Below are 12,875 nucleotides of genomic sequence, written 5' to 3'. Positions count from 1 at the left end.
AAGTTAGAACTCATCCAGGGCCGTGGTTTTGTGAGGGTAGCTTTGGCAGCCCTGGGAACCGTTGGTGATGGAAATGGGCACTCTCATTTTCTTTCAGCATGTATGTTTCCCAGAGGGGCTGCAGGCAAGTTTGGAGCTGGGTGTACATACCTGGAAGGGTTATGCAGAGGTGGTCGGGTGGTCGAGTCCTGGTGTTCAAACCTTGGACCTGAGAATGAGGCAGGCAGAGCCCATGCCTCCTCCTGGCCTGTCCCTGTGACCTTCGTCAAGTCGTTTGGCCCCCCTCTGCCTCTCAGTTGTGAGTTGGAGTCTGTTTGTGGATTCTGGTTAAGACAACATTAAGCATCAGTAGTGTTGTAAGGATATAGAGAGAAGAGAAATATTTATAATATATATTCATCTTTAAGAATGTCCTCCTATAGTTGTGCCTATGGGTTTTCTTCCCCCATAATCTTATTTATTTATTTTTGGCTGTGCTGGATCTCCATTGCTATACGGCCTTTTTCTCCAGTTGCGGAGAGCGGGGGCTCCTCTCTAGCTGCAGCGCGAGGGCTTCTCCTTCTAGCGGCTTCTCTTGTTTACGAGCGTGGGCTCTAGGGTGCACAGGACTTCAGTCGTCACAGCACGTGAGCTCAGTAGTTGGGGCTCCCGGGCCCTAGAACCCCAGCTCAGTAGTTGTGGCACGTGGGCTTAGTTGCTCTGTGGCATTGGGATCTTCCTGGATCGGGGACTGAACCCACATCTCCTGCGTTGGCAGGCTGATTCTTTACCACTGAGCCGCCAGGGAAGCCCTGTGCTTGTGGATTTCATGAGAGTCACAGCTTTGAGTTGATGCTTCTGTCTTATTTGTGAGACACGGCTTTCACCAGTTTATCTTTTCAAAGTTAGAAGAGTCATAAATACCTTGTTTTGTTTTTTTCCTTTTTCCAGATTCTCTGTGGCCCAAAATCCGGGTTCCATTAAAAGTTGTGAGAACGGCTGAAAACAAGTTGAGTAACCGCTTCTTCCCTTACGACGAAATCGAGACAGAGGCCGTCCTGGCTATTGATGATGATATCATCATGCTGACCTCTGATGAGCTGCAGTTCGGTTATGAGGTAAGGAGGTCTCAAACAGCACATTTACATATTTAATATTTATTGCCCATTATTGCTTGTCTTTCCTAATACAGAGGGTTATATTTCATTCTCTGTCTTTCCTAATACAGCGGGTTATATTTCATTCTCAGAAGTTGTGATTTCTAGTAGCACCCAAAAACTGCTTGGGAGCGTGGGTCACAAAGCTGTTCTTTAGAGCTTTGGGGAAACCCTATTCCAAAATGACAATTGTGCTGTCTGCCAATTTGGGGAACTCCCAAGGAGAGTCCCAGGGGACGTTTTCAAAAGAGCATCTATGAGATTTAACAAGCCCCCTTTACTGCTGTCTCCATGAAGAGCACTGCGCAGACTCAAGCAGCTGGGCACGGCCACAATAAAAACATCAGTAAGTGAAGAAGCTGGCGACACTGACAAACAGAAAGCAGACCCTGTTGATGGCTTGCTTTCTGAGTTTTAAGTGCAGAGGCCGGCTGCCTGTCTTTGGGGAGAAGCATTCTCTATCACCGTTCATTCAGTGAGGCTGATGGATTAGGCCGGGTTCAAGGGTTAAGTATGGAGACCAGTAAAGGTCTCCCCAGGGGAAAGTGCCAGAGCCGAGGCCTGGTGAAAAGCACTAGGAATTGATGCGTCCTGTCAGGGAGGATGTCCGAGAGATGCCTGATGGCGACAGGCAGAGGCCTGCGGCTGCAGGGGCGAATTGGTGGTATCAGACCCAAGCAAAACAGAGGGTGCACATCAATTAGCCACAGCCAGCACAAGGGAAAGTGGGGGAATTTATCCCCAATAGTCATCCTGCTTTGGGGAGAGAGGTAACCATCTTCTTTAGTTGACTCAGGCTCTATTAAATTTGAGGTTCTAAGAAATCATGAAACTTTATTTAATGAAGCCATATTTGGTACATGTGTTTGTTAGAGAAATTTATTTTCTAAGCCTTAAAAGTGGATTTTTTCTCTTATTTTTTAAATTATCAAAGTAAGATAACACATTTACAGGAGACTTGGAAAATACAGAGCAAAGTTACATATAGTTCCACTATATATTACAGTTCTTTTTTTAAAGTAGGTAAATTAAGATTTTTAGTTGGAGTTTCAATATCAGACTTTCAAAAATTAATAGAATGAATATACAGAAAAGTAGGAAGATATAATAGACCTAAAAGGCACCATCAACCAATTCAACATAATTAAGATTCATACAACTTTCACACAATAATAGAATACAAATTCTGTTCAAGTTCCCATACACAGTAAACTAGGAGACATTGGAACATAGCCAGGGACATAAAACAAGGTGCAAAAATCTCATGGTCTAAAGGTATTGAAATCATAGAGTCTATTCTCTTACCACTGTGGAATTATGTTAGAAACCACATTTTTAAAGATAGGAAAATAACTCAGCTATTTTCCAGTGCAGTATGACATTTACCAAGAGATATCTTTGATTTGGCTATTAAAAGCTTCAGTAAAGTTAGAAGACTGAAAAACAACACAGTTATTGCAGAGAAGAAAGTATTTAAGAAATTAATATCAAAGATACTTTAGAAAACCTCATGTATTTGGAAATTCAATGCCCACTAAAAGTGGATTTTAAAGGGAAGAAATAGGAATCCCCCTGTGACCACCAGCACCAAAAATTAAAAGCTCATATTCCCCCAGGTGTAATCCCATGGCTGTAGCTTACCAGGCCCCTACATCCATGGAATTTTCCAGGCAAGAGTATTGGAATGGGTTGCCATTTCCATCTCCAGGGGATCTTCCTGACCCAGGGAGCAAACCCAGGTCTCTCACATTGCAGGCAAACGCTTTACCCTCTGAGCCATCAGGGAAGCCCTTTTTATATATAGACATAAATAATTTAACATATATGGAAATATATATAAGTTATTATATATAATGCATATTATATATAAATAACTATATATCAGTTCAGTTGCTCAGTCATGTCTGACTCTTTGTGACCCCATGGATTGCAGCACGCCAGGCCTCCCTGTCCATCACCAGCTTCCAGAGTCCACCAAAACCCATGTCCGTTGAGTTGGTGATGCCATCCAACCATCTCATCCTCTGTCGTCCCCTTCTCCTCCCACCCTCAATCTTTCCCAGCATTAGAGTCTTTTCAAATGAGTCAGCTCTTCACATCAGGTGGCCAAGGTATTGGAGTTTCAGCTTCAACATCAGTCCTTCCAATGAACACCCAGGACTGATCTCCTTTAGGATGGACTGGTTGGATCTCCTTGCAGTCCAAGGGACTCTCAAAAGTCTTCTCCAACACCACAGTTCAAAAGCGTCAATTCTTTGGCACTCAGCTTTCTTTATAGTCTAACTCTCACATCCATACATAACTACTGGAAAAACTATAGCCTTAACTAGATGGACCTTTGTTGGTACAGTAATGTCTCTGCTTTTTAATATGCTGTCTAGGTTGGTCATAACTTTTCTTCCAAGGAGCAAGCATCTTTTAATTTCATGGCTGCAGTCACCATCTACAGTGATTTTGGAGCCCAAAACAATAAAGTCTGCCACAGTTTACACATCTATTTGCCATGAAGTGATGGGACCAGAAGCCATGATCTTTTTTTTCTGAATGTTGAGCTTTAAGCTCAACATTTTATAATTATATGTAATGTATATTATATTTAAAATATATTTATATATCCATTGAGTATAAAAGAAATTGCTGTGAAATAGGCTGGTATGTGAATACTCTGGTCAATATCATTACTGGCCAGTGAAAGGCATGAAAATAGCTAGTAAAACATAGACTCACTTTCCTGAGTTTATTTCCATTCATAGAGATGTGTTTCCTATCATCACACCTAGGGTGTTGGGTGATTTTTCATACACTATCATTCCTTTTAATAAAAACAAACAAACAAACAAATTACTTATTTCTCTAGCCAACTCATGGCAAAAAGACCTGTTTTTTTTCCTGCCAATGTTTTCTCTCTCCATTGCATATAATGTCTTCAAACTATATCCATGTGTTTGTTTTTGTGGTAAAAGGAAGGTAGGAAATGGGAACATTTCAAATGAGGAAAGGTAACCAAGATGGACAGAGTGCTGCCTCTGATATTTTCAGTTGGTCTGAATGAAGTCTGATAAAAGAAAGGTACCCTGGATGAATTCCTTTCAACCATGGCTTAAAATCTTGGGATCTCAGGAATATTGCAGACTGAAATCTCTTTCAACCTTTAGTTCATTTAGAGCGACAAAAAATATATTGATGAGAGGAAGTGCAAAACCCAGAGGGACTGAGCTTGAATCTTCATCTCTTTCCCCTGATGCCCTGTGTTTACCACGTTACCTCTGAAGAAGTCAATTGTGTATCAAGAGGTAGGGGCAGGGACACCCCTCATCTCTAGTAATGGGGGTCATCTCCAGATGATAAGAAAGGAGTGACTTCCCTCACTACCATCTCTGTGTTGCTTACTGTGTTCCTACCAATTTGCTGGGTGTTTACATACATCAGTGGAGATCAGTCCTGGATGTTCATTGGAAGGACTGATGTTGAAGCTGAAACTCCAATACTTTGGCCATCTGATGAGAATAGCTGACTCATTTGAAAAGACCCTGATGCTAGGAAAGATTGAGGGTGGAAGGAGAAGGGGACGACAGAGGATGAGATGGTTGGATGGCCTCACTGATTGAATGGACATGGGTTTGGGTAAACTCCAGGAGTTGGTGATGGTCAAGGAGGCCTGGCATGCTGTGGTTCTTGGGGTCGCAAAGAGTGGGTTGTGACTGAGTGACTGAACTGAACTGAACTGAACGATCTTTTCCCAAACCTCCTAGGCAGTTATTGGGTTTTGTTATTGTTTTTTTTTCCTTTCTTTACTGAGACTAAGCAAGATTAGATGACTTGCCTACAGTCACACAGCTAAATAAGTGGAAGAGTTTGGATCTGAATCCAAGTTTGGGTGACATTGTATTGCCTTCCTTGAGGATTTTACCATGTCAGAGACCACTGGTCCTCAAAAGTAGTCCTCAGAACCATCTGTCACTTGTCCATCACTAGATTACCTTGGTACTAAGGAAAACAGATTTATTTCTCAGGCATCCCTACCACTGGTGCTTTAGGGTGCTGTTGTAAAGTTATCTATTGCATAGTAATTGATACTATGCAAAAAGTTAGTACTGGACCCAAGTTTCTATTCTGTCACCATGGATAATTTATGTAATCTCTTTGGGCTGTAGTTTATTCTTGCACAGAATGATGCTGACTTTGTCTGCTTCACTGGGTTGTCATGTACATTAGATAAGATTGTGTAACGCTTAGTAAGTGCACGTTCTGGCTGGTGGGCTGTGTGCTCTGCTCTTTATGAGATGCTCTGTCAGCTGTTCCACCACGACTTCTGCTGTCCTTCTCACAACCCAGTGATTCATGGGGAGGGCTTGTGGTTGTTTTCATCATTCAGAAGGGGCAGTTCTCTTCCGGGGAGGGTATCCAGTTTTGTGTTGAATCAGAAGACAGAAGAGGATGGTATTCCTAAATCCTGTTTTTAATGCCAAAGCCTAGGATTATTTTCATGCAGACTTGATGGATTAAGAGAATAAACAAATCAGTTAATAAAAATTTATGTCCCGGGGGGTTATGTTGGAGCCCAGAACTACTTCTTTGTCACAGTTATCACTGTGTGTTAGGATTATATCTATCTTGTTGACTGTTTTTCATCCTTCAGCACTCAGATCAAAAGAAGCTTTCAGAAAGTCTCCAGACTAGAGCACTCAACCTCTTTGTAAGCAAATAATTGTGAAGTGTGTTGTTTAGTGTCTGCCTTTCTTCTAGAATGTAAGCCCCATACGGACAGAAATATGGCTGTCTTATTCATTGCTGTATCCTCTGTGCCTAACCCAGCTCAAGCCATTCAGCAGTTAGTAATATTTGATAAATGAACAAATTTATATTACCAGCATGCACATGAAAGATAGGAGACAGATTATTCTGGCCTGCATGCCTTTCCACTTTACTGTGATCCGTAACCTAGATGCAACCATTTTAGAAAACAGTTTGGAGTTTGAAATGCTGAATATAAATCTACCATGTGATCCCACCATTCTTCCCACAGAGGTTTACCCTAGAGAAATGAGAGCATATGTATACATAAATACTTGTATGCTAATGTAAGTTTTAGTGTTTATACTTGCAGTGTTTGTTTCTAAAAGCCAAAAACTGGAGGAAAAAAAAATCTTATCAGAAGTTGAATGAATAAACTAATTGTGGTGTATCCATACAGTAGGGTACTACTTAGTAATAAGTAGATGAGCTATTGATACATACAACATAGATGTATTTAAAAATAATTATGCTGAGTGAATGAAGCAAGGTGAAAAAGAGAACATATTTTATGATTTCATTTATAGAAAACACAAACTAAATCTTCAGTGATTGAAAGATCAGTGGCTGCCTGGAGAAGGGTAGGGCAAGTCAATTTGAAAAATTTAGTAAAATGTGTGCCCCATCGGTTCAGTGAAAGCTATAAAACATTGCTCAAAGAAATTGAACGGCTTCATAAATGGAAAGATGTGTCATACATCTGAATCTGAAGATTCACTATTATTAAGGGGTAAGTTCTCCCCAAACTGATTTATAGATTCAAAGCAAGCACAGTCAAAATCCCAGAAGGCTTTTTTAAAAATTGAAATGGAAACACAATAGATCTGAAAAAGCCAAAGCAGTTTTAAGAAAGAAGGACAAAATTGTAAGACTGCCTTATTTTAAGATATATAAAGCTAACGTAATCAAGACTCTGTGGTATTGGTGTAAACCTAGACGTGTAGATCAATGAAACATAATATAAAGAGTCTAGAAATAGACTACATGTGTGGTCAATCAGTTTTCAGCAAAAGACCCAAGTCAATTCAGTAGAGGTGGGATAGGCTTTTCACTAAATAGTGCTGGAGCAATTTGATATCCATATGTCAGTTCAGGATAGATCTTGTCCTAAATGCAAGAACTAAAATTATAAAAACTTCTTCAAGGTAACAGTGAAAAAAGTTCTAGTGTGCCTGAGCTAAGCAATGATTTTTTTTTTTTAAAGTAAGAGACAAACAGCATAATTTAGAAAAGAAATCATATTGGATTTCATCAAAATTAGCAACACTTAAAAAGACACTTCCAAGAAAATAAAAAGGCAATTTATAGACTGGGGAAAATATTTTCAGTATATATAAAGAACTATTCACACCTCTGTCATGAGAAAACAAGTCAATTAAAAATGCACATAACATTTGAGCAGTTACTTCATAAAAGAAAATATAGAGGTATAAACTAACATACGGAAAAACTCTCCACCTCATAGTCATTAGGGCAATTCTACAGTAAAAGCACAATGAGTTAACACTATATACCCACTACTGTGACTAAATAAAATTGAAAGTACCGACAGTGGCACATGTTGGTTAGACTGTGGAGCAACTTAGAGCTCTCATACATTGTTGGCAAAAATGTGAAATGGTACAACCAGTTTGGAAAAATGTTTGGCAGATTCCCATAAAGTTAGAAAAAATGTTGCACTCTTCTATGACCAGATTCCAAAAGAAATTCATAGCCTCACTCATAATATAGAAAACCTAGGTACATCAACTTGCAAATGGAGAAACAATATGGAATACCTATGCTGTGAAATATCATTCAGCAATAAAAAGAAATAAACTACTGATATATCCAACAACATGGATATATCTCAGAATTGTTATACTGAGAGAATGAAGCCATGTGCCAAAGACTACTTACTGACATGTTCTGTGCATAAAATTCTAGAGTTGGAAAAACTGTGTTGCCAGGAGTGAGGGTGGACCTGACAGCAAACGAGCAGAAGGAACTTTTCACATGATGGAAATGTTCTATTATGATTGTGATGATGGTTATATGACTATGTACTTTTATCAACACAGGTGATTTTATTGTAAGTAAATTATTTTCCAAACCTGAAGAAAAATTGTGGGGTGCAGCTAAAGCAGTTCTTAGGGAAAATTTATAACAAGTAAATGCATATAATAGGAAAGAAGAAAAGGTTAAAAGCAGTTACCTAAAGTTTGTTCTATTTTAAGGAGCTAGAAAAAGAAGAGCAAGTTAAACTCAGAGCAAGTAGAAGAGTAAAGATAAATGCTAATAAAATCAATGAACTAGAAAACAGAACAACAGGAAATTAATAGACCCCCAAATTTACTTTTTGAAAAAATTAACAAAATTGATAAATCGCTAGCCAAACCACTCAAAACAAAGGAACACAACTTATCATTATCAGGAATGAAAAGGAATTAAGGAAGGGTTGTCATTATAGATCCTACAGGCATTTAAAGAATATTATAACAAAGAAGGGCTTCCCTGGTGGCTCAGATGGTTAAGAATCTGCCTGCAACACAGGAGACCTGGGTTCAATGCCTGGGTGGAGAAAATCGCCTGGAAAAGGAAATGGCTACCCACTCCAGTATTCTTGCCTGGAGAATTCTGAAAGATGACCGCCAGAAAACTAGAGCTCATCAATGAATTTGGTAAAGTTGCAGGATACAAAACTAATATACAGAAATCTCTCGAATTCCTATGCGCTAACAACAGAAGATCAGAAGAGAAATTAAGGAAACAATCCCATTTACCATCACATCAAAAAGAATAAAGTACCTCAGAATAAACCTACCAAAGGAGGTGAAAGACCTGTACTTAGAAAACAATAAGATACTCTTGAAAGAAATCAAAGATGACACCAACAGAGAGATACCATGTTCTTGGATTGGAAGAAGAATATTGTGAAAATATCTATACTACTGAAAGCAGTCAACAGAGTCAGTGCAATCCCTATCAAATTGCCAGTAGTATTTTTTACAGAATTAGAACAAAAATTTTTACAATTTGTATGGAAACACAAAAGATCCCAAATAGCCAAAGCAATTTTAAGGAAGACAAATGGGGCTGGAAGAATCAAGCTCCCTGACATCAGACTATACTACAAAGAGATGGTCATCAAAACAATATGGTACTGGCACAAAAACAAATATGGATCAGTTGAACAGAATATAAAGTCCAGAGATAATCCATGTACCTACAGTCACCTAATCTATGGCAAAGGAGGCAAAATATGCATTGGAGAAAAGACAATCTCTTCAATAAGTAGTGCTGGGAAAACTGGACTACTACATATAAAAGATTGAAATTAGAACATTCCCTAACACCATACACAAAAATAAGCTCAAAATGGATTAAAGACCTAAATTTAAGACTGGATACTACAAAACTCTTAGAGGAAAATATAGGCAGAAGTCCCTCTGACATAAATTGCTGCAAGATCTTTTTCATTCCACTGCCTCGAGTAATGAAAATAAAAACAAAAATAAACAAATTGGACTTAATTAAAAGCTTTTGCACAGCAAAGGAAACTATAAACAAAACAAAAAGACAGTCCACAGAATGAGAGAAAATGTTTGCAAACAAAGTGACCAACAAGGGATTAATCTCCAGAATATACAAATAGCTCATGCATTTCAATGTCAAAAAAACAAACAACTCAATCAAAAAAGTGGGCAGAAGATCTAAGCAGACATTTTTCCAGAGAAGATGTACAGATGATCAAGAGGCACATAAAAACATGCTCAACATAACTCAGTAATCCAAACATCACTAGAGAAATCCAACTCAAAACTATGATGAGGTATCACTTCACATTGGTCAGAATGGCCATCATGAAAAAAAAATCAGCAAACAATAAGTGCTGGGGAAGGTGTGGAGAAAGGGAAACCTCCTACACTGTTGGTGGGAATGTAAATTGGTATAACCATTATGGAGAACAGTATAGAGGTTCCTTAAAAAACTAAAGATAGAGCTACCCATGATCCAGCAATCCTACTCCTAAGCATGTATCTGGAGAAAAACATGATCTGAAAGGATCCATGCACCCCAGCATTCATTGCAGCACTGTTTACAATAGCCAAGACATGGAAGCAACCTAAATGTCCATCGTTGGAGGAGTGGATAAAGATGTGGATATATATATATATATATATATATATATATATTTCCACATATTTATGTGGAGGCAGAGGATGGGATGGTTAGATAGCATCACAGACTCAATGGCCATGAGTTTGAGTAAACTCTGGGAGATAGTGGAGGACAGAGGAGCCTGGCATGCTACAGTCTCTGGGGTCTCCAAGAGTTGGACACAACTCAGTGACTAAACAACAAAGTATCACCGAGTTAGTGAGTCACGCTAATAAAGACATGTAATTCATATTAGTGCTGTTTTCCCCATACCGTGCCACCTGTAAAGATTTCATTGTGTAAATGTTCCATTTTTGCCTCTGTGCCACTCAAACCCATTTGTTTGAAACCTCTTTTTGGTGAAGGTTAAAAACACCTGAACATTTTGTTTCATATTCTGATATTCACAGATAATCCATATAGTCAGGAAAACAGACTCTCTACTAATGGTTTCAATAGAATGGATTAGCGTATGAATATTTCTAATACTAGGTGTTAGAGAGCTGAGAGGGCAAAAAGCGAATACTGAGAAGGACAAAGGGTTAGCAATTCTAGAGTGCATCCACCGCCCCTAGGATGGGAGAAGGGAAGGAGGAGAGGGGAGAGGTTGGGCTTGTTAGAACCTGGAAGCACTCCCTTCCCCCCCAGGGCTGGGCCTTAGACCTCTGAGGGGGCTTCGGCCACTGGCTGCTATTGCTGGTAATGCCAAGGGGTCAAGATGAAGTTGGTTCTGCCAGAAGAGGTTAGCACCACCTGCCGACTCGGGTGAAATGCCACACCGTCCGGGAAAAGCAGGCAAAACAGAAGTCATTTCCTTCTCCTTTTCTCCAGTTTTCTAACTTCTGTCTGGTGCCCCTACTGACAGAACCTAACAGGAAGCCACCTAGCCAAGGTGAGATGTTTGCTGAGTCCCAGCCCCCGCATCACAAGGCAGAATTTAGGGTCTAGGAGCTGCAAGTCCATCACCCCTTTGGCTACTCCACAGCCCCCATACACACCTTTCTACGCATATTGGTACTTCCATGCAGCAGCGACTTTATTCTTCCGCTGAGAAGATGTAACTATCCTTTATGCCGAGAGAGGCCTCATGTTCCCTCCCCAGAAGGGGAGAAACGAAGTCCCGATGGTCATAATTATCAATGTCTGTGTAATTATGAATTCCTTCTCTAATTTAGTCACAGGTCTCCTTAATATTTTATAACTTAATGAATGAATTCCAGGCTTCCAATGCTGGACAAGCATATCTCACCCTGTTTCTGGAAAAGAAAGACAGACTGGTTAGGATCCTCAGGACTTAAGAGATATTCCAGCAGTTCCCTTGGATTTTTTTTCCCCCTTCCTTTCTTCCTCCATCTCTCCCTCCCTCTCATATACCCTAGCCTCAGAGCTAGAGATGGTCATGACACAGGGACAGATAACACACTAAACTAACATACAGACAGCCACCCCCCACTTTCTCTTGTAAGGGCTGGGAAGAAGGCAGACATGCAGATGGAACCTTTCTGACCATACCTGCTTTACGCCAGGCAGACGCCACCAAAGAAGCCATATGTACCCCTGCAGCCAGATGCTGTGATTATGAAGATTGTCCACAAGAGCCCTGCTGTCCATCCCCATCCTGCACTAACAGGAGACAGGAGCAGAGACGGCACTCCTGCCCTGCCCCCTGTCCACTCTGGGGACTGTGGAGTGGAGCCCACCTGACCATCCATGTCCTCCACAAAGCAAATGTCAGCGAAGAGGCAGCTGCAGAGTCTGTTGGAGGGGTGCGGAATCCAGTCCACCATCCCCAGCCTGCACCAGAGAAGTAGACAGCAAGAGGCAGCATCTCATCTCTTCCCAGCTGGAGCGGAGGGAAGGTTGTGTTAGGGAGGGATTCTTTAAACCTGTGTGTGAAGTTCTGAGCACACTCGTGCCCCCTCCCTTCAAAGCAGTCCACGCATAAAACACTAGAACCAACACAACAAAAGCTCTGAGAAATAAACTGTGGTGCAGAATACTGCCCGGGGTCCAGGTTGGCCTCTGAGTAGCGTACAGGCTGGGCAGACCAGAATAGCCCCGATACAGTCTCTGAAAATTAAATTGATGTTCAGCCCACAGCCCATAGAAGTGGATCAGGACATGCATTCTGAACCTAAACTCTGTGCTAAAATTGAACATGTACAAGGCAGCAACATTGCATAGTAACACTCAACATGTTCAGGAAAAAATCCAACATTACTCTTCATACCAAGAACCAGGGAAATTGCAACCTTAGTGAGAAAAGATAATCAGCAGTTGCCAACACCAAAATGACACAGATGTTGGAATTCTTGACCAGGATATTAAAACCGCTGCTTTTAAAAAAAATCCTCTAATAAGCAATTACGAGCACTGTTAAGTGGAAAAATAGAAAGTTTCCACTTTCAGCAAAGAAACAGAAGATATAAAGAAAAACCAGATGGTAATTTCAGTACTGAAAATTTCAGTAACCAGAATTTAAAACTTAATGGGCTCAATCAATGAATGAAAATAACAGGAAAGAATTGGTGAACTTGAGGATGAAACAATACGAAGTATCCAGTTTAAATAGCACCAAGAGAATAGATTGGGGGGAAAAAAACCAGACACTCAGGGACTGGTCGGACAATCACAAAACATATAACATTCATGTCATCAGAGTCCCAGTAGAGGAGAAAAAATGTGGGGCAGAAAAAATGTTTGGTGAAATAATGGCTGAAAGCTTACAAAATTTGTCTGTAAGGTCATTAAACTTACAGACTCAAGAAGCTGAGGAAACCATAAACACCCAAAGAATAAGTTGTA

At 40.2% G+C, this 12,875-nt stretch overlaps 1 protein-coding gene across 3 annotated transcripts in view; it reads left to right on the top strand.

Annotated features, from left to right (window-relative positions):
* The window catches only part of EXT2 (exostosin glycosyltransferase 2), a 138,168-nt gene that overhangs the window by 96,157 nt on the left and 29,136 nt on the right, over positions 1–12,875 (top strand). For all 3 annotated transcript variants that reach the window (XM_020902961.2, XM_070473137.1, XM_070473138.1), the window contains exon 10: positions 931–1,097. In XM_020902961.2, coding sequence (XP_020758620.2) covers positions 931–1,097 — 167 coding nt within the window. The remainder of the gene's footprint in view (positions 1–930; positions 1,098–12,875) is intronic.

The sequence above is a fragment of the Odocoileus virginianus genome, chromosome 10 (genome assembly GCF_023699985.2).
Source record: "Odocoileus virginianus isolate 20LAN1187 ecotype Illinois chromosome 10, Ovbor_1.2, whole genome shotgun sequence".
Lineage (NCBI taxonomy): Eukaryota > Metazoa > Chordata > Mammalia > Artiodactyla > Cervidae > Odocoileus > Odocoileus virginianus.
Note: the sequence above shows the minus strand (reverse complement) of the source record. Positions and strands in the feature narration are given on the sequence as shown.